This window comes from Megalobrama amblycephala, linkage group LG4, assembly GCF_018812025.1.
Source record: "Megalobrama amblycephala isolate DHTTF-2021 linkage group LG4, ASM1881202v1, whole genome shotgun sequence".
Classification (NCBI taxonomy): Eukaryota; Metazoa; Chordata; class Actinopteri; order Cypriniformes; family Xenocyprididae; genus Megalobrama; species Megalobrama amblycephala.
Genome location: NC_063047.1, coordinates 30,794,364 through 30,819,994, shown reverse-complemented (window position 1 = coordinate 30,819,994; position 25,631 = coordinate 30,794,364). Strand labels below are relative to the sequence as shown.

The following is a 25,631-nucleotide window of genomic DNA, read 5'->3' as shown; positions in this document are numbered from 1 at the left end:
CTATTCTATTCTATTCTATTCTATTCTATTCTATTCTATTCTATTCTATTGTACATAGTTCTCACTGGCATTGGAACACCAGGAAATTTTACACCGGATAGGTTTAAAAGTTTTATTTATTTATTTATTTTTAACAAAAGTAGTGTTAAAATGTCATAAAAAAGGAATAGAATAAACATAGAATAAAAAAGCTCATAAAAAATTTATAGAAATCATGGTTGTAAAATCCCGATATTCCAAAATGCATCAGACAAATAATACCACTGAACTCATGTAAATATTCCATTCTATTCCATATATAAAATGAGTATTATGAGTATTATTTGTCTGATAAATTTTACTGATTATGACATGCATAAAACATGTCCCCACAACCTGATATTTATAAAAATTGTTATAAGAATTAATCATTTTTCATCATGAAGATCCTTTATTTCACCTGCTACAAGTTCAGCATTGCAGTTAGTAATTTTGAAAAAATAATTTCAGTAATTTTGCTCATATTTTCTGTCACAATCATATCAGTGTTGCTCACACAAGTAATAAAAGGGATTTGATTTACCAAATTTCATGAAAATCCTATTAGCTGCAGAAACAACAAAACTAAATACTGCGTTTAATACATGTAACAAAATATGAATTCAATATAAACCAGTAGTGCCAATTCATTCTTTCAGTATATTTGTCAATAGTTATAACAATAGGCCTACATAATTTAATTTGTCAATATAAATGACACAGTTATGTATATCTGACCCATATTTAGTGATAAACACACATTTAGTAAGAATTAGTTAATGGAAGAAGCAGGAGATGCTGAAATAATCCAAAATAATGATGCCTTTATGCTTCCATGTTGAAGCCTTTCTCTCAGACTTCAGTAATCAGTGATGTAACATATTCTTTGCTTCAGACAAACATGTAGAATAGAGCAGACGTCTATCTTATACACGTGTAGTTTTATGCGTAATATAGCGCGTGCAGGATTTTTTGCAGCTGATGCTCGAAATGCTGTCTATGTAGACAGCTCACTAGTCTCTGAGACACAGCCATTGTCTTTTGTTGTAAATAATTGTTCCTTTGGTTGGGTGAGGAATATGCGCCATGCGGAACACTTTACGTGAACATGATGTTCCAGCCGAGGCCATTTCGCGGTCGGATCACTGTTTGTTTTGATGGCAACAGCGGTATTCCACAAGGCTTGCGTATGAATATGACATTTAGAAATATGAATGAAAAAACAACGTGATTAAAAGGGAATGGACGAGGATGAGCTTTTGGCCTTTCGAGAGCGCTGGAAACAGGAGTTAAAGACAAACCCCAAGACATCCGGTAAAGACAAAGAGGGATATTTTGGGCATCTCAGTAAAGACAGTTCATCTGTTCACCAAAGCACTAGCTTTTGGGAGAAGCAGAGCAATGCGTCCCAGCAAAGTCAGCCAACAGCAAAAGACCAGCCGGAGTACGTGTCGATCGCCGAGGGTTTGTTGGACGGCAGAAGCAGTCCACTGCTGGACAGAATCGAGCAGGAGAGAACGCGCAGGAAGCGCGCTCCCGACAGCGACGCGCTCAACACAGACGCGCGCCCCAAAAAAGAAAACAAGTGCCAGAAACTGCTTGAGCAGTTCCTTCAGGACCTGGTAACGCTCCTGTTATGTAGCTTTTCATGACATTAACTGTGCTTTTCTTAATAATAATCCCGGATATCATTTGTTTAGAATGAGGTGAATGACATCCCATTCTTTGATGTGGAGTTGCCCTATGAGCTGGCGCTAAAGATTTTCCACTTCCTGGGCAGAACGGATCTAGGACGATGTGCTCAGGTAAATATGAATGAGTGCATAAATGTCTATTCTATTCTATTCTATTCTATTCTATTCTATTCTATTCTATTCTATTCTATTCTACAGGGTTTCCACAGACATTAGAATAGCAGGGACACAACTTTAAAGGGTTAGTTCACCCAAAAATTAAATTAGAGAAGTAGTAAAGACATTGTTGAAATAGTCAACATGACTGCAGTGGTTCATCCTTAATTTTATGAAGCGACAAGAATACTCTTTGTGTGCAAAAACAAAACAAAAATAACGACTTTATTCAACAATCTCTTCTCTTCCGTGTCAGTCTCCTACGCAGTTGACGTAGTGAACAGTACAGGCTTCTGTGTTTACGTCCGAACGCCGGCTCAGTATTGGCACTGCATTCACTGCGTCAACTGCGTAGGAGACTGACCGGGAAGAGGAAAAAATTGTTGAATAAAGTCGCTATTTTTGTTTTGTTTTTGCACACAAAAAGTATTCTCGTCGCTTCAAAACATTAAGTTTGAACCACTGTAGTCACATGGACCATTTTAATGATGTCTTTACTACTTCTCTGGACCTTGAATGTGGTAATTTTGTTACTTTCTGTGGGAGATAAAAAGCTCTCGGATTTCATCAAAAATATCTTAATTTGTTTTCCGAAGATGAACTAAGGTCTTGCAGGTTTCATGAGGGTGAGTAATTAATGACAGAAATTCCATTTTTGGGTGAACTAACCCTTTAAGCCAAGGCACTTAGAGACACACACACACACACGTTGGTTTTCCATGTTTTATGGGGACATTCCATTGACATAATGATTTTTATACTATACAAACTGTGTATTCTATACCCTACCCCTAAACCTAACCATCACAGAAAACTTTGTGCATTTTTACATTTTCAAAAAACATCACTTAGTATTATTTATAAGCTGTTTACCTCATGGGGACCAAAAATGTCCCCACAAGGATATTGCTATCTTTCTGGGGACATTTTTTCCCTATAATGTAGGGTATACCTGAACCACACTCTCACACACACTGCTCTAGCTTGTTTGTTATTCTCGCCTTCTAATAAACCTGTAATTGAATATCATATGAATACTGTTGGCTCTGTGAGGGATCATGCTCATGTTCCCTTATTGGACAAATCTATTTGGAAAACATTTCCTAATTGCATACATATAAATGTAAAATATGTGATTTTTATGATTGTTTTTATCACCTGGAAAATTCATTGAAATTCATCAATCAAGAGTCTATTTTATTCTAAGCTGCTGATAATGTATTGCATAATTACTGGAAAAAATGTATTCAGAGAAGGGGCTTTGGTTTCTCATCACCACAAAGCAACAAATGCTTGTGATGTTTTTATTTTATAGTGTTTGAAGTTCACTGGTTAATATTCTCTTCATTGCTTTTGTTTTAGGTGAGTAAATCCTGGAAGGTGCTGGCTGAGGATGAAGTCCTGTGGCATAGATTGTGTCTGGAGGAAGGTTATAACAATGGGGCAAGTATCTCTGACTCCCCCTGCTGGAAAAGCATGCTCAGAGACTGTCGCAACACAGAGAATGGGGTCAAGTCAAACTGGAAGGTAAGCACCATGCCTTTATAAACCCAGAATATTTTTTATTCTTCAACAAGAAATTTATATCATATTTATAGCAGACTAATATTTATTTTTATGTTCAATGAATTTATGACTTTAATTATTTATTATTAATGATTAGAATGAATGACTTTTAATATAATTTTTATATATATATATATATATATATATATATATATATATATATATATATATATATATCTGAGATGCAAAAGTAATTACATTTTTCTTAAAATATTTTTACATTTTTTTTAAATGAACAGAATCGTGTTGGATCCATTCGTCACCTGCAGTACGAGTTAGGAAAGGTGTTGTGTGATGTCAGTTCCTGTGATGGTCTTGTTATTGCTGGGTGTGTGTTTAATTAATAAGCTGCATGTTTTCAATTATCCAAACACTACCGATCATATAATCATTGAATGCAATTAATCTGTTCTACACAGCTACACTTCTGGGGATGTCCGGCTGTGGGACACTCTTCACTGGGACAAATCATACCTGCACACCACACATTCCATCAGAGATGAAACCCCTGCACCTTACGTTAGTCATGTACGTGTCAATAAGACTGTAGCTACAGCTGCTTATGAGAATGGTAAGAGATTTTCAGGGTTTTTTTCACCATCTTCTTTTTGCACTTCTTTGCTACCATTAGTAAACTACATTAATTAGCAAAAAATACTTCTACAGCATTTATTAATCTTGGTTAATGTTAATTTCAAGATTTGCTTTTTTTTTTTTTTTTTTTAAATCAATTAAAATCAAAAGTTGTTTCTTTTAATATTATTTAAAAGTACACTATGTAACTTTTGTTCAAAATGAACAAAATTGAAATAATAAGTCAATACATCATCAATCCTTGTTCCAAAATGTGTTTTTGTCTTACCCCTGTCGGATGGTTTTCACAAGAAATTGCGTACATACGTCACTCGCATGTCTCTTGTCTGTGGATGGAGAAAAAATATAAACACTTGTAACTGGGTTACCCGTAGTGAATCATTTGCTCCAGCTATTTTGATGTGTGTTTGGTGTGGAGTGGCATAGGTTAGTTGTCACAACTAGATGCAGCTAAAATTTACAACAAGAAAGGTTGATATGGAGCAGCTAAATCTCCAACCTCCGGGGAATCACCTATTTTTGAAAAGAAAACGCAGAACAGAGGAGAGTCTCCTGGCAAAAAGTGAGCATGACAGAGCTCGAAATAAAACAAGAATCAACATTGGCTTGGTTTTTCTGAGATGGCGAGAACTGAGGGATTTGAAATGTTGTAAAAGGAGATGCCATTTTTATTGTTCAACAGAAGAGTAAGCTATTTTATTAAGCATAAATTGCCATATGTAGCTCTCTAACAGAATTAATTGTAAAGCATTATCTATTGTGAAAGGTCATTTTCATCCGCACAGACAAGCAGAGCCGAAGCACAGCCAAATCAATGTTCTTCTGCAAAATCCATGCAGTTTTGTTTTTTTAACCACTAGAGGGCCAAAAGTTACATAGTGTACCTTTTTATTTAAGGCAAGACATGTCAGGTGAATAATGTAACTAATGTAATTAATATACATCACCATACTTCCCCATTTTCCCCAGATTACATTAAGAATTGCAAAAACAATTTGTGTTCTGAAATGTTATGTTTGTATATGCAAATTAGGAATGATATAATTAAACATGCACTAATTTGTATACATTTCCAGAACAGAATTTGAACATGTTGAAACGGTTAAAATTCTCGTTTCATTTTGTTGACATATTAGACTTAACGATTTACAGAGGGGATTGTGGATGTCTCCATTTTATCACTCCATTGATTGGTTATCACTCTGCTATTGAACTCATTTCATAATTGATGAACTTTACACCGTTATTGATCAACACTGAACTGACTTTAGTTGAATAATAACACTATTGTCTTTTTTAGAGCTGCTTTACAGCAGAATTGAATCCTGTTTGCAACATTTTCCTGTTTATCACTGTAAAGCTGCTTTGAAACAATCTGTATTGTATAAAGCGCTATATAAATATAGTGACTTGACTCCATAAATCAGGATAGCCAGAAAATCACCATGTTTTTAGGAAGAAAATGTTATATACAATTAGGCAAACCCTTCTGTAAAAACCTATAGAATATGGAGATTTGTTGTATGTAAGTGCTATTGAAGTGAAATATTTGAGTCAGTGCATGAGGAAAAAACAGCCTTTAAAGATATGTATTATAATTTAAATCTACAGACACAAATAGATAAAGTGCAATAAATAATTCGGATGTTTTCTTTTCACTATTCTGAATTTATTTAAAAAAAGCCAAATAGCTCAAAATTTACAAATGCATGAAAAAACAACGTTTTTGCTTATCGAATCTTGCCTTAATAGACCTGAACTAACATGAACTAACAATAAACGGTTGAATTTTTATTGACTAGTGTTAACAAAGATTTATACTGTAACAAATGTATTGCTCACTGTTAGTTAATGATGGTTAATGCTTTTCACTGAAATGGTAAATCTGATAATAATTTTTATGTACGTTTAGGGTGTGTAGATGTGTGGAGCACTGAAACCGGTCTTGAGCCCATTCACCAGTACCAGCACCTACGTAGGGTTCATGCACTGGATCTAAGTCATGACAGTCCGGCTTTGGCCTCTGTATCAGGACCAGATGTGCGGGTGGACGCACCAGATGAGAAGGGCTACTGGAGATCAAGATGTCTCGTTCAGTTACCGACGCCTGTAAGTCTAATCTGAGACATGCAGAGAAGATGCCAACCATAGTAACAGTTGACAAAATGAGTCATGCATGTGGGTGATTTTGGCACCAGCAAGGCATTCCATAGAATTAAACTGTTTGTTGCATCCGCAACTCATGTATTCATCAGAGAAACTGTGTGTTTTTTCAGGTAGATGGGGTATCGGTGGTGCCAGGGAGACGGGATTTCCCTTTGGTCACAGTATGGGCAGGTGAGAGTGTTTACCTGCTGGATTCCAAATGGAAGGAAGAACAGGAGCCAAGAATTCTTCACTATGTGTACGGCCATCCAGTGACCTGTGTGGACGTGTCACCCGGCAGAGCTGCACTGGGGATCAAGAGCTGCGGATGGGGCATGAATGACGGGGGCAACAAGGTATCTGTGTCCTGAATCCTGAAAAAAAATAAAAAAGTATAATTTTTTCCACAAAGATAGTAAAAAAAAAAAAACATATAAAATACATATATGCATATGAAATATGTTTTCAACGTTGATAATAATAAATGTTTCTAGAGCAGCAAATCAGCATATTAGAATGATTTCTGAAGGATCATGTGACATTGAAGACTGGAGTAATGATGCTGAAAATTCAACTGTGTCATCACAGGAATAAATTACATTGTAAAATACATTAAAATAGAAAACAGTTATCTTAAATTGTAATAATATTTCACAATATTTCTTTTTTGATTGTATTTTTGTTCAGTTAAATGCAGCCATGGTGAGCGTAAGAAACTTCTTTCAAAAACATAAAAAACCCAAACTGACCCCAAACTTTACGTTAGAGCCTATATACTTTCTTAATATGAAAAAACAAAACTGTATAATATTAAAACGACTTACCTTTTTTGGTGTTTTTGCCGTTATTGCAGTACGATAGTATAGAGTAGACAGAAAGTGAAGTGGGAGATAGAGAGGGGGATGGGATCAGGAAAGGTCCACAAGTCAGGACTCAAACTCGTATCGACTCCGACAAAGCGACTTTCTTTTGATGCCTGACCTCACCAAGCACTCCTATTTTTTAATACCATTCTGTTATGCAATGCCACTTTTCATAATCCATTTAATTTCTAATAAATTAAATCAAGTCCCGCCATACATTTTTCCCGTTGAATATCTTATTGTCAGTGTAGAAAACTAATGGGGCACATCTTGCTGTACCATATACAGGTTTGAGAGACCACTTCTGATAAATGATTGGCTATTTTTACAGGAGGCAAATTTAATTTCTTCCTCCATTTCCCGTTTTAAGCTGCCTTTTATGTTGCACCATTTGCATATCCATTCTGATTGGTTAATTTATGCATCAAAGGAGACATTAGATTTTCGAGATTTGATTTTTTTTTTTTTGAGTAATCTCTTACTAAAACAACATTTAATTTGATCATATTTTTTGTTGTTTGGCCATTTCTGGCAAAATGCCTCAGATGTAATGCTTGAGTATGACGCATTTCAACAAATGGTAGTGGTGAAATTTACACCGTGTTGACTTGTTTTTTTTATTGTACACAACATTTAAAGCTTAAGTGTGTAATTTCTGAGGCACAGAATAGTTGAAATTATGACTATTACCAAGTTTACCATTGGTTAGAGAGCAATGTCCCTCCTAAACTTCATCTTTTAATTGTGCAAAAGTATTGTTCTTATATTGCATGATGTAAGTATTAGTAGATGCTTTGTCCAAAGTGAACTACACTACATTATTACAAGGTCAATGGGGATTGAGGTGTAACCTGAGGTTTAGAGCATTGCTCAAGGGCACAGTGGTGATATTTTATGGATCATACCTCATGAGTTTTGAACCTACAGTTTTTTTTGGTACACCTGCTTTGACCACTAAACCACACCACCACATGATGTCAACAAGTGCGTCTGGTGATCTCTTGTGGACGATCCCTGTTGTTTACATAATTTGAGCCCACCAGTGAAGTGCATTGTGACCGTATTCCCAAAGTCACGATAAATAAAAAGTTGCTCTGTGCTCATGTTGTTATCTTAGGAATAGACTCGTTACTTTAATTAACTCAAACTTTGGTCCCAACGCTTCTCCTAAGAGTCCCTAGTTTGTTTCTAACTTTGTCATGCCGTAGATGGTGCAAAGCAGTGTTATTTTGGTATAACTAATATACTACACTCCTATAAATAAAGGGTCCAAAAGGGTTTTTTCACAGTGATGCCATAGAAGAACCATTTTTGTTCGCCAAAAGAACCTTTCAGTAAAAGAACTTCTTAAAAGAACTGTTTGTTTTTGTGTGTGTGTGTGTGAAGAACATTTAAAAAATCTAAAGAACCTTTTGTGGAATGGAAAGGATCCATGGATGTTAAAGGTCTTTCATTATACCATAGATGCCAATAAAGAACCTTTATTTTTAAGAGTATATTACAATTTTTGTTAAAGGGTTAGTTCATCCAAAAATGAAATTTCTGTTATTAACTACTCCCCCTCATGTTGTTCTAAACGCTTAAGACCTTCGTTCATCTTCAGAACACAAATTAAGATATTTTTGATGAAATCCAAGAGGTTTCTTTATTTTATTTTATTACGAGCTCTGTCACGTTATCTTTTTTTTAAAACAGATTAGGTTCAAGATTTAGCTGCTCCATGTCATGACGCATTATGTACATTTTGTTCATTTTGAATCAGACTTATTATTTATATTTTCTGTTTTAATTCTAATATATTTAGTTAATGTTTTATTTCAAGTAATGAACATGGTTTTCATGGTTTTGATTTTAGTTTTAGTTAACGATAATAACCCTCGTGCAAAGTTTCTCCAGAGCTTTGAGTTTGAGCCGGTGCAGTCTTGTACTCGTACTCTCCTGATTAAAAGCCCAAACATCATGTGAAAATAGACCTTAAAATAAACCTCTCCAAATCACAATAGTCCTCCCTGCAAGTCCCCAGCGTATTTATGCAACCATTTAAATAGACAGCATTTGTGTCTGGGGGGAGATCAGCGCTCGAGGGGGAGGGATGGGTTTTCTCAGGGGAAACTGGTAGTTTTTCAGTGAAGCGACAGGCGTACATGTTGACAGTAATCAGATGAGTGCTTGATAGATGGATGCAGATGGTGTCCTGTTGTATCACACAATGCTTTGGCTCTCTTTCTGCACTGACATCACCCCCATTTAAACACTCTCATTAACCAAACGGGCACCGGGGCGGCTATTTAGAGTGAGCCGAGAGTTTGAACGACAGGACAGTTTGTCAAAGTCAGCCTCTAGTGGACTGTCTTGTTTCACTATTTAATGGAAGGTGTTACAAGAATATTTCTTGTTGCTTATCTTGTCATACTAATTTTTGAAAAAAATTATTTTTGCATTTCCTAACAATACTGATACTCGTAGAACATAGGCAGTGAAATGCTTTTTTTGCAAGGAGACAGTGTTGTACATTTTTAGATTTTTGGATATTACTCCCTGCTGAAAAAACTGTTTATACCAGTTTAAGATAGCTTGCTGGTTAAAGCTGATTTAAGCTGGTCTTCCAGCTTGGCCAACAGAAAAGTGCCCAAAACCCTCTAAAAGCTTTCTTAGCTTTTGCAAGGGTAAAAAACTGCTTATGTGAACATTTTCCCCTTCCTTTAGTTTGATGCATCTCTCTTTAGTCTATGATCTCAGGACTTTATCTGACACTCTTATTGCAGCACGTTGTGCAGGAATCATACTCATTTGTTTCATGTGGTGTCACTCCTCTGTGAATACTCCACAAGCTTTCATTCTAACAATTCATGATTAGCACCTTTCGCATCCGTGTGTGATGTCATGTCTGTCAGCCGTGTTGCATGTTGACAGGATTTTCAAACTGCGAGAGGGAAGTCAGATGTGCCAGAACTGACGCTGGTGAATCCAAGGTGTTTGTGTGCTATTAAATGAGAAGACATATGCCTCATTAAAACTTGTCAAAAACAGGTGGCAAATGGAGTTCACTGTCTGTGAGGTCACAGATTGAGTCATACATCTTGTTTTGGTGTTTATTTTTGAACTTGAGCACATTCGTATGTTTGAATTACTGTTATTACTACTGTGCGTCTATGATTACATGTAATGATTAGGATGAGTTTGGGATCTCAGAAGTCCTAGACGTCTAGACCCTTTTACATGTTTTAATCTGTATTGGGTTTTTTTTTTCCCCTAGCTGCTGTATATAGTGTATGTGGTGGTCAACTGTGTTATTTCAGCTTTCTTTTGTCATCATCTTTGTCTTTAAGTTGGAAGGTTGGAAGCTCTGGGCATCTGCTGTGTATGTGTGCTTTTGAAGCACTGACCCAGACACACACACACGCAGATCATGCTGGCAAACCCTGAGGCGCCACTTTCATGTTCAACAGCCAGATAGGCTGGTGAAAATGTGGCACACTGTTGCACCTCCAGGTGCTGAAATTCAGAGACATAGAGCAGTGTCTCGTGAGATCAGTATGAATCTGATTAACATTTCCACTCTGATCGACAGAACTTCTGGAAGGTATAAGGGCTTGAAAATGTAGAATTATACCAAGTATTACAGGACACATTACAAGAGTAAATAATGATTTTAGTTATATTTAACAGTTTTGGTTTCTACCTGATTGATTGATTTTTATTGTCATTGTCCATTAAAGGTGCCGTAGAACGTCTTTTTAAAAGATGTAATATAAGTCTAAGGTGTCCCCTGAATGTGTCTGTGAAGTTTCAGCTTAAAATACCCGATAGATTTTTTTTTTAGTAATTTTTTTTAACTGCCTATTTTGGGGCATCATTAAATATGAGCCGATTTAGGCTGCGGCCCCTTTAAATCTCTCGTTCCCCGCCCACGGAGCTCGCGCTTGCCTTAAACAGCATAAAAAAAGTCCACACAGCTAATATAACCCTCAAATGGATTTTCACAAGATGTTCATCATGCATACTGCATGCATGCTTTGGATCATGTGAGTATAGTATTTATTTAGATGTTTACATTTGATTCTGAATGAGTTTGATGGTGCTCCGTGGCTAAAGCTAACATTACACACTGTTGGAGAGATTTATAAAGAATGAAGTTGTGTTTATGAATTATACAGACTGCAAGTGTTTAAAAAATTAAAATAACGACAGTCTTTTCTCCGTGAATACAGTAAGAAACGATGATAACTTTAACCACATTTAACAGTACATTAGCAACATGCTAACGAAACATTTAGAAAGACAATTTACAAATATCACTAAAAATATCATGATATCATGGATCATGTCAGTTATTATTGCTCCATCTGCCATTTTTCGCTGTTGTCCTTGCTTCCTTACCTAGTCTGATGATTCAGCTGTGCACATCCAGACGTTAATACTGGCTGCCCTTGTCTAATGCCTTGAACATGAGCTGGCATATGCAAATATTGGGGGCGTACATATTAATGATCCCGACTGTTATGTAACAGTCGGTGTTATGTTGAGATTCGCCTGTTCCTCGGAGGTCTTTTAAACAAATGAGATTTATATAAGAAGGAGGAAACAATGGAGTTTGAGACTCACTGTATGTCATTTCCATGTACTGAACACTTGTTATTTAACTATGCCAAGGTAAATTCAATTTTTAATTCTAGGGCACCTTTAAATTAACATGTCCATTAAATTAACAATAATAAATGCAACCTAAAAGCACTAAAAATAGCCTTAAAACCTGCTAATAAAATAACAAAATTACAAATAATATACCTAGCAAAATTTCTAATGACTACCAAACTACCTTTCAGAAAACATCAAAGGATTATAATTACCAACTATTTTAATTTGATTTTACTGATTTGTAATGTTGTATCACTTGTGATCATTTGTGATGTTTCATCCAGCACAAAGTGCTATATTTGCTTCATTGCATCATTATAGGTACTTAATTTTAGATTTAGATTTTTTTTTTTTTAAATATTGTAGAATTTTTAAAAATTTTAATTTTGTAAATTATTATTAAAGGGCAATAATTGTTTATTTACATGCTTGAACCATTTTTATTATTTTTTTTTATTTGAATTATTTTTTATATTTACTCTTTTATTTTATAATTAAAGTTTAAAATAAATAAACAATTACCAACCGCTAAGTTATTGATCACAAAAAGGCTAAGCCAGCTCCTTGAAACCGGGCCTTAATCTTTACTTTAAAACATTTTATTACACTACTGTGTACCATTTAAATATTTGACTCCAAATATTTTTTTCTGTAAGATTTTTGTTTTAGATTAGTCGTAATTAATTGAAATATGTTTACAATTTAAATAGCTGTTTTCTATTGTAATATTTTTAAAAATGTAACATATTCCTGTGATGTAAAGCTGTATTTTCAGCACCATTACTCCTGTCTTCAGTGTCACATGATCCTTAACCTTTTCCTATATTCTTATAACAGATTTCCAAAAGTATTCATTTATTTTAAAACAATCTGACCCCAAACTTTTGAACAGTAGTTTACATTTTAATAAAGTGAAAGGTGCATTTTCACATGACAAAATTCAATTTTGATGCAAGTAACAGAGGTGATGTGTATATTAAAATGATATTTGTTAAATGTGCTCAACCACAACTCAGCAGCTAAATCATTGTTTACTTGTGTGAATGTCTCCATAACCTCCTGAATCCTGTAATGATGAATAAATCCCCAACATAATCCCAGTAGTCTGTCTTCCTGCCAGTGACATATGCACTCATCACGGATTCATTCTAATCAGCTTTCCTCCACAAGTCTTTACATATTGTAGCTTTACATATTGGAAGCTTTTCTCGTGTCTTGATGACAAACTCCCATTGGCTGTAATTTTTGGGTCCTCTCAAGGATTTTGGCTGGCAGCACGGTGGCTCACAATTAAGTGTGTCTGGCCCAAACTGAAGGCACTAAACAGCTGGCATGAGCTCAAATCTGACATCATGCAGTTCTTCTCTCTTCTCTCTTTTGTTTAACATCTCTATCTGTTGCCTCAAAGTTTGCATCCAATTTGGCTCATGCTGTTGTCTGTCCTTTGCTCACTGTTTAAATGGCAGCTGATGCAATCAGTTAACCAGTCTCTTTTTTAGGATTGAATTACCTCAGAGACTGTTTTATGTGAGCGGATTAGTCAAAAGCTTCAGCTGTTTTAAAGCACCTGCAGGAAACTGATGGTACAACAGTTCATAATCAATAATTGAACACTTTATTTTTCTGTCGTCTTCACAAAAGTTTGAATGATCAAGTGAGGTGGAAGTGAGTGCCATAGTTTGAAGTTTAAAAATCCTGCTTCCTAATATATTGAAGAAACTATACACTGTAAACCCTAATGCTCAAAACATTTAATTGGTTTGAGTAGGGTAAATTAAACAAATTAGTTCAATCAAATTCTCTTCTGTGAGTATTGAGAACTTTCTTTTTATTTTGAGTTCACAAAACTGACACATTCTAAGTAATCTGAATTGTTTCATTGTTTTGAGTTTTATGAATGTATTTATTTTCATTTAGAAAAACTTAAATTTAACTGGAAGTAGGCTGGGATTTCCTAGCATGCTTCTGCCATGCTTTGACAATCGAAAGGGAGAATAAATGCTAAAATTAAGCATTATAGAATGTTATTTTTGTGCAAGATTAATGTTAAGTGAGAGACAAAGGGCCCTATTTTATCGATATAATGGTCTGAAGTGCATGGCACAGATGCACTTACACCATGTCCAAATCCTCTTTTGCTAGTTTGTGTGTAACAAGCAGAGTGTACGCGAGTTGTGCACCCGCCTATAGGTGCATATTACTAACGCACCCTTTAAATAACAAAAATAAATAAATACTGCGGCATTAACTCTAGACCAGGTTTTTGTTGGTCAATGGCGCAGTCGTTTTCAGTTGCCACAAAATAGCAACGCGGCAACAATGCGCCTGATCACACCTCGTTTTCGAACCAGCACGCCCATGGGCGAACAGATGGGCGAGAGTGCATTTGCTATTTAATCAACGTGGAGCAGGACGTGAAAATGATAACTGCATCGGGCTGAAACTAGCAAAAAACGCGCCCTGGTGTCATGCCTGGCATTGCATTGCGCCAGGTGTATGATAGGGCCCTTAGTAGTGTTTAATATTTTGCTATGCTAATTTAGAATAGTGCCTGTTATGTTGGGGGTTACCATCATGGTGACAAGTGGAGTATGAGCTTAGTTTGTGAACAGATATAGGTTAAATGTTCTATATGCCATACTCTTTCAGCAATTGCTAATGCAATGCTAATTTGCGTACTTATGCACTATTCTATGACGTTTTTAAGTACAAATAGCACAATTAGTGTGTTCACACAGAAAATTCCAAAAAGAAAAAGTGCACTTTAAATACCCGGATGATGCACTAAATTAACGGAAAAAACGAAGTGTGGAATGTTGGACACTTCATGCACTCAACTGTCACAGCTTTGATTACGTTACAGAGGGGGAGGGGGTTCAGACTCCGGTGTTTAATGACAAAATAAACGTATAAAATTCATACACTACATGGATGAGTACATAGTGTATAAGTCGGGTGTGCCTCATACGTCCTGAAAAGTGAAGCTGTGGGGTCTTTGATCGCCCCCTGGTGGCTGGATGCAGTACAGGTCATAAACCTCGCCCTCTCCATGCAAACGAACGGGAATGAGTCAAAATAAAAAAATAAATTACGCTTCAAATAAAATTTTCCGAAAGATGGTTTTGGTCATTTAAGGTGGTAATTATCACGCTGATATATATTCAATTGTTCGTTTTTGTGATAAGTTTGATGTTAGCTAGCAATTTGATGCTATAGGAACGGGGCGTGTCGTTATGATTGACAGTTGTGATTGACGGCTTCTCTGAGGACTGTCGGAGCTTTGAGGGGAGATTGAAGATAACTAACTATTAATTTTAAATTTCTGCATTATTTCACACTGACAAAATGAGTTGTTCAGCATTAAACTGTACTGACGGCCTACAGCATCTGACGGATCACTGAACTTTTTTCAGTAATGTGAAATGTGGGCGTTATACGCTAAATAATAAATGTTATTAGTTAAGATAACACGCCTAACGTTAGCCATGACGGGAAAAAGCAGGTGATCGTTATCTGAAAGTTACTAATTATTTTTCTGGGTATAAAATAATAATTAGCAGGACAAAACTAATGATAGCCTACTCTAATTAATTATAGAGCACTGTCTACACCAATCGATCTCCTGTAACGTTAGTTGAACTTGATTTAAAATGGCAGGACCGTTTCTGACATTTTAGAGTTGTTTCTAATGGCATATTATATTGAGTTTATCTACTGAATTTGCTGTTTCAAAAATATTATTGCTCTAGAAACAGAATAGCCTATTATTTTATAGGTAGAATTTTAAATTGTGTATAATTTATATAGCCTATTTAAAATACATCAATGATGACGCAGTCGTCTGGGCGGAAGTTTGATACCGCGACTCCGCCTCCATTGACGATTCCTTCTGCGCATGCCCAGGCTCCAAACTGACGTTTTTGTCAACATGTCTAACATTAGGGTGACCATATGTGCCATTTTCCCAGGACATGTCCTGTCCAGGATTTCTAAGTTGCATAAAATGTAGTTTTGGTTTTGTTTTCATATTTGCGGAAGGTAATGATTAAAAAATGATTTTACCAATAGCGTGCATTATACATAATCGACCAACCGTGGCTTGCGAGAAGGCTGGATCTACAGAGAACGGTCAAAGCATTGCAAATACGACAACATTTTAATGCATTGCATGAAGACTGTCAATAAGAACAGTGGCTTGCACAGACCTCCGTTTAGAAATCGCATTCAGGGGGCACATCGATATGACCACTTTCACGATTAAAGGCAATTTAGAAATCCTGGACAGGACGCGTCCTGGGAAAATGGCACGTATGGTCACCCTATCTAACATGTCAACGCCCATCGTCGTACGTTTTACATTCAGTTCATTACAATGGAAGGAAGCGGCGTTGGGGCGTCCACCTTTTTTTACAGTCTTTGGTAGAAGTGCATAGTGTATAGTGCGTCATTTGGGACACAACTATTGTGTTACCAATTTGCAAGTTAGCATTTATTGAATTAAATACTTAAAGCTAGCCAAGTTTCCACTACAAAAAATATTTAAGTTGAGATTGCATGATAATTTTGAGTTAATTTTGTGAACTAGCTTACACAAATATGTTCAGAGTAAATAAAATGTATGAGTAAAAATCTGCCAGTTCTGCGTGCTGAAAATGCAAGGCTAAATTTTCACCAGTTTTCAGTGTCACGTGATCCTTCACAAATCATTCTAATATGCTGATTTGCTGCTCAAGAAACTATTTTGCTTAATAATGCTTAATATTTTTATGGAAACTGCCTGTGATACATTTTCTTTTATAGGATTTTTTTTTTTTTTTTTTTTTTTTTTTTTTTAGAAAGTGTAAAGTTAAAAGCAACAGCATTTATTTTTGCTTTAATTGTATCGTTTGTTCAATAAAAGTATTAATTTCTTATTAAAACAAAAAATCTTATTGACACCCAAATTTTGTATGGTAGTGTACTGGTCAGCTCAGTGGAACATCAAATCTCTTTAGATAAAATCATCTACATAATGAGAATCTTTAAAAAGCTATAATGCCAGTTAAACAGGTTGCTTCTGTTGGTTTATACTGGTTGTGTACCTGAAATGTTAAAAGTGTGTTAGAAGTTCAGAAGGCATGCAAGACTTGAGAAACGTGTTAACTGGCATCTGTGGATGCAAGCTGTGGGCCTGACATTTGAACCTTAGCAGGTGTTACCGCACAATCCTGCCAGTTTTACAATCTATCTTCCATCTCACCAGGAGCAATCGTCCTCTCTCCTCAGATTCAGGTGTACAGCCTGGAGACCAGCCAGTGTGAGCTGACCGTCGGGAACTCGGCAGGAGACTTCACCTGCGTCAACCTGAGAGACAGCCCTCCTCACCTGCTGGTGTGTGGGAACAAAGACAGGCGGTACGACACACTCGCAAACATGTGTACCTCATCTATCACTGTTACATTCGCGCACACACACACACACGTTTCTGTCTTCTGTCTGGCAAATTAAAGCCTCCTGTGACTTGAGTTTCCTAAATGTGGAGAGTTTGATGAGTTCCGACAAAATAGTAGCACTCTCATTTACACCTGCAGCTGGTGTGAATTGTTTTTTTTAGGTTGTATTGCATTTCTCTAATGCAAATAGTTTTATTTTTTAGGGTTGAGGAAACATTTTGAATGGGTGTATCATGAAGCCTGTTGAGCTTTGTTGTTCTTTGGTGAGCTTTGGTGTTCATGTGAGACAAGTTTGAATTGTGTGCTTATCTCATTCCTCACTCTCATCCTACTATAGGTGAATGTCACAAAGCCTTTTAAGAGTGTGTTTTGCATAATTGATGCCTATTTTTATGACCCTTAAGATTGATTAAATTGTGACATTTTTTTCATCACTTATTATTGTTTTTTTAAATCAGTAACTTACATTCAGTACAACATATATTCACTATAAAGTAGAAATGTTTTATTATATACACTACCATTTAAAAGTTTGAGGTAGTTAACTTTTTTGTGTTTTAAAAAAGTCTTTTTTTGCTCACCAAGGCTGGTTCTATTTGATCAAAAACATGAAAAAACAGTAAAATTGTGAAATATTATTACAATTTAAAATTACTGTTTTCTATTTTAATATATTTTAAAATGTAATTTATTCTGTCTTTAGTGTCACATGATCCAGTCATTCTGATATGCTGATTTGGTGCTCAAGAAACATTTCTTCTTGTAATCGATGTTGAAAAGAGTTGTTCTTAAAAACAGCTAATACAACATTTTGGTTGAAAACGTGATACATTTTATTAATCAAAATTCATTGATAAATAGAAAATTCAAAAGAACAGAATTTATTTGAAATATAAACAAAAAGCTAACAAACTAATATTTTTATTTATGATTTGGTTATAAAATCAGCAAAAACAAAACAAAAAAATAGCCAGATCTATTGGATGTTTATTTTTTTTTCCTCATATAATGGAATTGGGTAATGGTATTTTTTATTTTTTTTTTTACTAAGGGGTCTTGTATTGTTTGCACTTAAAACAGACAAACCAAAATCGTGTAATTCTTTCATATATATATATATATATATATATATATATATATATATATATATATATATATATATATATATACAGTACTGTGCAAAAGTCTTAGGCGCGTCAGTATTTTCACCCCCCAAAAAAGGTTTTAAGCCAGTTATTTATATCTTTTGCTGTAGTGTGTCAATAGGAAATATCCGTTCACATTTGCAAACATTCATTTTGCCATTAATTGTAATAATCCAGTGAGATTTTTGAATACACAAGGAGTCTGACAACAGCCAGTGCTCCACACAGTGATCTGATCTCACCATCATCGAATCCGTCTGTGATTACATGAAGAAACAGATGAAACTGAGACAAACTAAATCCAGGAGAACTGTGGCCTTGTCTCCAAGAGATTTTAAGAAACCTGCCTGCAAAGATACAGTACTGTGAGTTTTAGGCACTTGTATAAGAATGCTGTAAATTGAGGATGTTTTTAAAAAATACTGTTATAAATAGATTTTATTTATCAATTAACTTATATTAACTAAATCAAAACAATATTTTGTGTGACCACCCTTTGTATTTAAAACAGCTCCTTTCCAGGTACACTTGGGCATCATTTTAGCTTTGGAGGCAGGTTTCTTAAAATCTCTTGGAGACACGACCGCAGTTCTTCTGGATTTAGTTTGTCTCAGTTTCATATGTTTCTTCTGTGATCTCCATGTGGGGCACCGGCTGTTAACAGTCTTATTGTGTATTCAAAAATCTCACTGGATTATTACAATTAATGGCAAAATGAATGTTTGCAAATGTGAACGGATATTTCCTATTGACACACTACAGCAAAAGATATAAATAACTGGCTTAAAACCTTTTTTGGGGACTTTTGCACAGTACTATATATATATAGTAACATCTTATTAACATCTTATTAACTTATAACATGAAAGTAAGGTTAATAATATAGATTACATATTTTTCAGTTTTACTCAAATTAGGGTGATGCAAAAATGAGTACACCCCACAACAAAAACTACTACATCTAGTACTTTATATGATTTTAATGACAGCACCAAGTCTTCTAGGCATGGAATGAACAAGTTGGCGACATTCTTCAAGAATGACCTCTTTCAGAGACTGGATGCTGGATGGAGAGTGATGCTCAACTTGTCCCTTCAGAATTCCCCATAGGTGTTGGATTGGGTTTAGATCAGGAGCCACTGAATCACTTTCACCCTGTTCTTCTTCAGAAATCCAACAGTGGCCTTAGATGTGTGTTTAGGATCATTGTCATGCTGGAAAAGTGCACAACGACCAATCACGGAGTGATGGTAGCATCTTCTCTTTCAGTATAGATCAGTACATCTGTGAATTCATGATGCCATCAATGAAATGCAGCTCCCCGACACCAGCAGCACTCATGCAGCCCCACACAAGGACACTGCCAACACCACGTTTTGAAGCCATCAGTTCCAAAAACATTTATCTTGGTCTCATCACTCCAGAGTATAGAGTCCCAGTAGTCTTCATCTTTGTCAGCATGGGCCCTGGCAAACTCTAGGTGGGCTTTTTTTTGTGCCTGGGCTTTAGGAGAGGCTTCTTTCATGGACGGCACCCATGCATGCCATTCCTCTGCAGTGTACGCCATATTGTGTCACGGGAAATAATCACAAATATATATAGACAAAAGTTTAAAAAAAAAGTTTCACAATGTCCCAACACAAATAATATTCAAGTCATAATTTTCTTTTGACTCTAATGTTTCACCCCAAAACACTATAATTTAACATTATAATAATAAGAATGTGCTGAATTATTGACATTTTAAAAATGTTTTGCTAAAAATGAATTTACCTGTGGTGCGTTTCCCAAAAGCATCGTTAGCCAATAGCATCGCAAGTCATCCATCATTATTACCATAGTTCTGCGATTTGGTGTTTCCTGAATCTAGTTCAAACGAACATTCGCAAACTGCATCGCAAACTTGCTCTCAAGCTGTACTTAGAAGCGTAGTTTCTTGTTTTTATGACATGTGGACTGAATAAATCCTTATCTTGAGCAAAATAAGCAAGCTGACATTAAGTACAATGTATATCTTTTATTTTGAATATATACAAATGTCATTTACATATTTTAGTTTATCAAGCACAGTTTTTGAAGAGTGCGCATGTGCATACATGCTCTAGTATGTAAGAACGAGCCTATGATTGAATCTGGAAATAAAGCAAAATAACTGAGAAAAATGAGAAGTAGTCCTCAGATTATATGTCCGTTATTTATAGCAGAAAATCTAGCATTAATTCGATCTCAAACGGATTCATTTAAAGAAGTTGTTAGTCCACCACCTGCGTGACATCATTCACCAACGTGGCTGAACGACAGGTTTGCGACAGTATGGTCATGACTAGCTATTGATTTGCTCAATGACGCATCTTACTATGGTAGCGAAGCTGCGAGTTTCGTTGTTGTATGGGAAACACAGTCCTGGGTACTGCCATGTTTGCATGATGCATGCAATTTTTTTTACATTCTTTAGCAATTTATTCGCATTCTATTCACTTTTCCAAGTAGGAATTTGGAAATTCTGGCTTTGCAAGTTGAAAAAAGTTTAAAAAGCATATTAAGATTCATCTAAAGAATAGAAAAGAAATGATGTGATTTAAGAGGGCAAATGAAATCGGGACACATAATCGAACCTCCCCCATGTGCACCACAGCTCAATGTATCTGGAGCACATGCGCTAACCGCTAGGCCACAAGTTTTTGATAAATGTGCTGGTTCATTGTCTACTGGTCACATACAGAAGATTTGGATAGTTTAATAGATTTGCATTAGATATACAAGATTAAAGCACTTAGAATAAAACCCTCCTAATTATTTCCAAAGTGGAAAAACTTTTTCCCCCACAGCTGTGGTCCTTTCAAAGCACGACAAGCACTCTGTCTTGCTCTCAACTATTTTTGGCTTACCTTGAAAATCATTTTACGGAAAGCATTTGAAAAGCTCAGGCACTTACAGAAGTGGGAATGGGAATAATGAAAGCTCTCGGTTTGAAAGGATGGTGTTATTGTCAGCGGTGCATCACCGAGGGCTATTGATTTAGTGGACAAAGAGATGTTGGAGACGAGGAGAGATGCGGTACATCTGGCCAGCGGACTCAATACAGAAGCACAAGCGCGGTCCACATCTGATGCTTGCGTCTCAATTAGTCTTTGCCGAATAAAGAGCCATTTCATTGACACTTGTGACAGCGGGAGCGCTACTTTGGCAGGTGGAGAGATGCTTGGCAGGTCTTTGTAAATAAATTCCAACTGCATCTTCGCTCAGACACTATATAGAGTGCCAAGAGGGAGGACATGATGTCTCTCTGGCCAGCTGCGGTGTCTTTTAAAACATCGCTTTTTTTTGTGTCTTTCCCTGTCTGTCTTTCCACGGTTACAACAAAGCAAAAGCTCTCACCTTTTGTTGGTCTTTGATGAATGAGCGAAGCGAAACACTCCTTGGAGTGTCATTTTGGCTGTAATGATTTGACCCCATCTGATTCATCTGCGGGCAAAACACCAAACAGCCCAGAGGAAATGAGGGCTTGGGTCCTGCCCTTTATTAGCGTGGCCAAAGGCCAGGACCTAATGCATCAGTTCTGCTTTCTAATTTGTTCAGCCTCAGTGCTGCAGAGAGAGAGGAATCTCTGTTTGTGTTGTTGTGCCTGATTGGATCTGCCTGGACAGACATCTGAACGGGAAGTGTATACGGATAGGAGCCATAAGTGATGGGTATGTTCAGCATCACGCATGAAAATTGTGAACAGATTGATGATGGTTGTTGCTTTTTTGGAAACCGAAACATTTATGGATGAGTGTCCTCAACATTGTTGGGGAAGCTTCTGCCTTCTGATTTTATTAGTCATTTAAGAACCCTGCTTTGATAAAATAAAATAAAAAATCACATGCTAATTTATATAGTGCATTAGTGTCCACCCACTTTTTCATCAGCATTGGTTCCAGAACTATTTTTTTTCCCCACAGGGATTTAAAAAAAAGTATTTGTTAAAGCATTATGAGCCATGAACCATCTTAAGCAGCTACAAAGTGAATCACAATATTAAAAACTTTTTGAAGCAAAAAAATATTTGAAAATACTATTTTGTACGTCAGAAATCTAACAGGGCATTACTATCGGAGATATCGTGTCGCATCCAGTGTAGACAGCATCACTCATTATAATGGGTTCTGTTGGTTTTTTTCATGCCGCTCTCATCCGATGTAGACACAGTGAAAGAACTACAATCCCATGAAGCATTGCGAATGACACAATCACGATAGAGAAATATTAAACTATTCATTTAAAGTTGTTGATTTGAATGGTATCAACAAAAGCATTAATTAACAACCTTGGAACTCACAGTAGGTCTGTGGTACACAAACCTACTAAAAGGTCTTATTACTAGAAAGGAAAATTGTCTTTGTAATCTTTAATCAAAATCTGAAAATGTACTTCCCCTGTGGAATGGCCTTCCTTCTCTGATTATACCAGTTAGACAGCTTGGTTAGAACTTTAATCTGCTGCAAGCTTTGACAACGAACTGAATGCAACACCTACTATTCTAGATCCAGTCATTCCCAGAGTGAAAAAACAAGCCACGGCCTCAATTTTTCTCATTCAGTATTCCGTTTCACCCGGAAAATACGTCACAATACTGAAGTTAAGTCGGTCACAACTTCTGGTTCATGCAGACTTTAAATTTATCATTAAAAATTAATTTCCCTATGGAAAAATTGAGTTCAACTCAACTGTTGCACTCTATAACTTGAATCAAAGATCCAAAAATTTAATTGGCTAAATCTTTTATCAGTGACCTTTTCTTGTCTTTTTTTTTTCTTGACCTTGTCTTTTTTACTTTTATTTTTACATATATTTTTTCTCTTTTTAAATGCATTCTACTTCGATTTATTGTTTGTTTTTAACAACGATAATGCCTGTATGTTATCTGAAGTTATAATAGTTTTTTTTTTTTTTTTTTTTTTTATGTGTTAAGACAAAAAGGAATTAATGTTTGTTTTTTTGGATTCTATTGTTACTGTTGAAGTTACACTTGAACTTTTGTTTAACACATTATAAATGTGGTTAAGTTAGTTATTATGATGATGATGATGATGATGATGATGATGATGATGATGATGGTGAGGCGACCCATGTGTGCTATCTGTGTCCATATACTTATCAAGGCCGTGTGTGTCCTGTTGTCTATTTGCTCACGGTTGGTGGCATTGGAAGTGCCTGAGTAATATTCTTGATTAATTGAACGAAGCCTGTCTGCTGACAGTTCAGTGAAACTAGATCTTGTTTTAGCATTAGATTTATGATCGCTGCAACCTGCCAGTAAATATATTACTGCCTCATACAACAATAAATGCTTCGATGAAATTAAAACAGGACAATAGATAGGCACATCCTCATAATTACTTGCAGCATTAAATCCTGCTTGGCTATGCATTAACGATGCATTGTGACTAATATCTTTTGTCCTCCAAGTGTTGTTTTTTTTTTTTCGGTCCAGGAAAAATTTAATTTTGTCGATTATCTTTTGGAAAGCACCAGCATAGAGTCATTCTTTGGCTGCCTTCGGTACCATTAAAGAGGACAGATGGAATTGAGCTCCTTTGGGCCTGTAAAAGTAATTTCTTTATACCAGCTACTAATGTCATCTCACAGTGGTGCTCTGTTAGAGGGAGAGAGCTGTCATACTGCAATTTGTCTTGCGTAGTCAGACTTTTGACTAAAGTATGGTCCACTTTGCAGTTTATTCTGGCCAAGATCCGACCATTTAGAGACTGTCGGACACATCATGCTTACCAAAGCTAATTTTCTTTTCAGTTTAGGGATGGGTTTTTCTAAAATAGGTTATTGCAGTGGATAATATATTAATGTATTATATACAATACTATATTATATAAATATTACAATAGTAGGACAATGTTGAAAAAAATCTTAATAATTGCACAGCAAACGACAGCCAACAAAGCTTAATATAATGCACTGTTTTAAATATATATTTTGCTTGCTACTAAAACTCTGAGTATCCTAGAAGTTGTGTAAAATCAGCCCATCCATTCATGGCTTGCCCAATAACTTTTGTGGCTGATCACACAGAACACTTTTTTTCCATTCCGCTGTGTTACTTTTCAATTGTTTTTCAATGTAAATGTAACTGGTCCTACTCGACCCACTCTGAGCTGGATTCGACATCTCCTGCATGGGAGGTGGGCAGCTAACAAGTCAGTCACTAGTATGCTTCTTGAGATCAGGGGAGTGAGATTTACCTGCACAGCTCTCACTAGCTGGCCTCCCTAAACCTCATTCCCATCCGGGTCACGGCACCAACGTAACTAGTCCTACTCGACCCGCTCCAAGCGGCATTCGGACAGGTGTCTGGCATGGGAGCCCGGCATGTTAAGGACACTAAAGACTGCAGTCTGTAGCATCATTCGCTAGTGAGCCTCTTGAGATCAGGGGAGTGAGGTTTACCTGCACTAGCTGGCTTCCCTAAACCTCACTCCCATCTGGATCACGACACCAATGTAACTGGTCCTACTCAACCTGCTCCAATCGTGAAAGTGTTTTTTCCATCATATGAGGCGGGACTGTTAACAAGGAAACTAAAGATTGCAGTCTGTAGCGTCAGTCGCAAGTACGCCTTAAGATCAAGGGAGTGAGGTTTACCTGCACAGCTCTCACTAGCTGGCTTCCCTAAACCTCACTCCCATCCGGGTCACGGCACCAATGTAACTGGTCCTCCTTGACCCACTCCAATCGGCATTCAAACCGGCATCTCCAGCATGGGAGGCCAGCATGTTAAGAAGGACACTAAAGACTGCAGTCTCTAGTGTCAGTCGCTAGTTTGCCTCTTATGATCAGGGGAGTGAGGTTTACCTGCACAGCTCTCACTAGCTGGGCTCCATTACACTTACCCCCCTAAACCTCACTCCCATCCGGGTCACGGCACCAACGTAACTAGTCCTACTCGACCCGCTCCAAGCGGCATTCAAACTGGTGTCTGGCATGGGAGTCCGGCATGTTAAGAAGGACACTAAAGACTGCAGTCTGTAGCATCATTCGCTAGTGAGCCTCTTGAGATCAGGGGAGTGAGGTTTACCTGCACTAGCTGGCTTCCCTAAACCTCACTCCCATCCGGGTCACGACACCAATGTAACTGGTCCTACTCAACCTGCTCCAATCGGCATTCAAAGCGGCTTTTCCATCATATGAGGCGGGACTGTTAACAAGGAAACTAAAGATTGCGGTCTGTAGCGTCAGTTGCTAGTATGCCTTAAGATCAAGGGAATGAGGTTTACCTGCACAGCTCTCACTAGCTGGCCTCCCTAAACCTCACTCCCATCCGGGCCACGGCACCAATGTAACTGGTCCTACTCAACCCGCTCCAAGCTGCATTCAAACTGGCTA

The 25,631-nt window shown here is 36.7% G+C and overlaps 1 protein-coding gene across 1 annotated transcript in view; it reads left to right on the top strand.

The window, feature by feature from the left end:
• The first annotated feature begins 51 nt into the window (after positions 1–51).
• Positions 52–25,631, top strand: part of fbxw8 (F-box and WD repeat domain containing 8) — a 29,314-nt gene continuing 3,734 nt past the window's right edge. The window contains exons 1-8 of the mRNA XM_048188824.1: positions 52–1,640; positions 1,719–1,823; positions 3,231–3,395; positions 3,674–3,762; positions 3,854–4,005; positions 5,941–6,137; positions 6,305–6,529; positions 16,940–17,067. Coding sequence (XP_048044781.1) covers positions 1,260–1,640; positions 1,719–1,823; positions 3,231–3,395; positions 3,674–3,762; positions 3,854–4,005; positions 5,941–6,137; positions 6,305–6,529; positions 16,940–17,067 — 1,442 coding nt within the window. The 5' untranslated portion in view covers positions 52–1,259. The remainder of the gene's footprint in view (positions 1,641–1,718; positions 1,824–3,230; positions 3,396–3,673; positions 3,763–3,853; positions 4,006–5,940; positions 6,138–6,304; positions 6,530–16,939; positions 17,068–25,631) is intronic.